The sequence below is a fragment of the Coregonus clupeaformis genome, unplaced genomic scaffold (assembly GCF_020615455.1).
Source record: "Coregonus clupeaformis isolate EN_2021a unplaced genomic scaffold, ASM2061545v1 scaf2976, whole genome shotgun sequence".
NCBI classification, from domain to species: Eukaryota; Metazoa; Chordata; class Actinopteri; order Salmoniformes; family Salmonidae; genus Coregonus; species Coregonus clupeaformis.
The window spans coordinates 42,870-45,599 of record NW_025536430.1 but is presented as its reverse complement, the minus strand read 5'-3'; the positions used below and the strand labels follow the sequence as shown (position 1 = coordinate 45,599).

The 2,730-nt window shown below is 46.4% G+C and overlaps 1 protein-coding gene across 1 annotated transcript; it reads right to left on the bottom strand.

Moving 5' to 3' along the window:
* Positions 1-993: 993 nt before the first annotated feature.
* Positions 994-1,698, bottom strand: LOC121554697 (gastrula zinc finger protein XlCGF49.1-like). Its single transcript, XM_041868388.2, has one exon. It carries the CDS (start codon positions 1,658-1,660, stop codon positions 1,166-1,168), a length of 495 nt encoding a protein of 164 aa, XP_041724322.2. The 5' UTR covers positions 1,661-1,698; the 3' UTR covers positions 994-1,165.
* Positions 1,699-2,730: the final 1,032 nt, after the last annotated feature.

Genomic DNA, 2,730 nt, shown 5'->3' with positions numbered 1-2,730 from the left:
GCCCTCAAAATTGTCAAAGACTCCAGCCACCCTAGTCATAGACTGTTCTCTCTGCTACCGCACAGCAAGCGGTACCGGAGTGCCAAGTCTAGGTCCAAAATACTTCTCAACAGCTTCTACCCCCAAGCCATAAGACTCCTGAACAGCTAATCATGGCTACCCAGACTATTTGCACTGCCCCCCCACCCCATTTTACGCTGCTGCTACTCTGTTAATTATTAATGCATAGTCACTTTAACTCTACCCACATGTACATATTACTTCAACTACCTCAACTAGCCGGTGCCCCCGCACATTGACTCTGCACCGGTACCCCCCTGTATATATAGCCTCCCTACTGTTATTTCATTTTACTTCTGCTCTTTTTTTTCTCAACACTTTTTTTTGTTGTTGTTTTATTTTTTACTTTTTTTGTTAAAAATAAAATGCACTGTTGGTTAAGGGCTGTAAGTAAGCATTTCACTGTAATGTCTGCACCTGTTGTATTCGGCGCATGTGGCCAATAAAATTAGATTTGATTTGACAGTACAAACACAATATGTAACAGAATTTGTAGGCATATATATATATATATAGTATCTCACAAAAGTGAGTACACCCCTCACATTTTTGTAAATATTTGAGTATATCTTTTCATGTGACAACACTGAAGAAATGACACTTTGCTACAATGTAAAGTAGTGAGTGTACAGAACCATAAATGCCAACATGTACTGTGACATACTGAAGCAGAGCATGATCCACTCCCTTCGGAGACTGGGCCGCAGGGCTTAGGGGTGTACTCACTTTTGCTGCCAGCGGTTTAGACATTAATAGCTGTGTGTTGAGTTATTTTGAGGGGACAGCAAATTTACACTGTTATACAAGCTGTACACTCACTACTTTACATTGTAGCAAAGTGTCATTTCTTCAGTGTTGTCACATGAAAAAATATACTCAAATATTTACAAAAATGTGAGGGGTGTACTCACTTTTGTGAGATATATGTGTGTATATGTATATGTGTGCGTCACACAATATCTGGATGCAATATTCTACCCAGGAACATTCAACACTGAAATCTGTGGATATTTTCTGCTGACAATAATGAAAATTCATCTTTCACTTTAATGCAGGGTTTGCTCTAAACGTCAGAAGCTACAGAGTGGAATGGTTACTTTCTATATTATAGAGTGGAATGGTTTTTCAGTTGGTGTATCCTGAGGTATCTCCTCTCTGAGAACCTCTTTCCGCAGTCCGTACAGGCGAAAGGCCTTTCTCCTGTGTGGACCTTCAGGTGCATCTTCAGCTGGTTCTGGTGGGAGAACATCTTCTCACATTGGGGGCAGCTGTAGGATTTTTCCCCTGTGTGGACCCTCTGGTGCCTATTCAGGCTGGACGAGTGGGAGAAGCGCATATGACACTGGCTACAGCTGAAGGGTTTAACTCCTGTGTGGACCCTCTGGTGGATCTTCAGGTTGCCAGCCTGGGCGAAACGCATGTGACACTGGGTACAGCTGAAGGGTTTCACCCCTGTGTGGACCCTCTGGTGGATCTTCAGGTTGCCTGCCTGGGCGAAACGCATGTGACACTGGGTACAGCTGAAGGGTTTCTCCCCTGTGTGGACCCTCTGGTGGATCTCCACCTTCTGGAGGCAGCTGAAGTCTTTGTTACAGAACATGCAGAGGAACAGTTTCTCTTTACGATTGCCTGATGCTGCTCCCCCCTCCCAGAGCCTTGGCCCTTTGGTCCTTTGAGTTCAATACTTGATTGTGTGAATCGGAAGGCCCCATCGACGTGGACACTGGGTTGCAATCCCTGAGAATGTGTAAAGGGGACTGGGTCGCAACATTTGGATTTGTCTCTAAGCTTTCGCTGTAATCTAAGAAATCTCTGCCTTGTGAGTGTCCTTCTCCTAAGTGAGTCTCATCTGCATTCCATGTGGGAGGAGCGTCGCCCTCCACTTTCACACGACGCTCCTCCACTTTCACAGTCACCTCATCTACCACTATAACCTCCCTTTTCTTATCTAGGAACCCTTCAGAGTATACACTACTACTGTACTGGTTCCATTCCCCTCTAGACAGATCAGTTTGTGTCTCTAAACCAAAGGATATGTTGCCAGGGTCCACCTCTGTAGCGTAAGAACAAGACAGATCATCACCAACAGTGTCTAACGTGGCACCATCTCTAAGGGAATGAACCGTCCTCTGGCTCTGGTGAAATACCGGAAAGTAGTCTGAGCCGGGAGCAGGAGGACAGCCCAGTGGCCCCAGCTCCAGTCTCTCTGGGTCTGATCTGTGGTCAGATCCTGTGTGTAAGAGCCTGTGTGTTACAGTTAAAGTCTCCGTGTCTGTCTCTGACTTGAGGACCGCGTTCGGCATTCCACTGACCTCCGTGATGCTACATTGGGTCCTGGGCAGCGCTGGGGCGGTGGTGGAGTCCTCCATGGCTACATGGGGTGCTCCCGCCGCTCCAGTCTGGATGTCTCCGCTTTGCAGTGGGTCCTCCTCTCCTTCAGACCCCTCCAGCTTCACCCCAGGACCTGCAGCCTCTGCATCTGCAGACTGACAAGAAGAGAGAAGGTGATTATTATTACCGGCACATGAGTTGAACTGGATAACAATGTCATAGGGAAGTCTCACAAGCTCCCCCTATGGCAGATAAATCAAATCAAATGTTATTTGCCACATGTGCCGAATACAACAGGTGTAGACATTACAGTGAAATGCTTACTTACAAGCCCTTAAC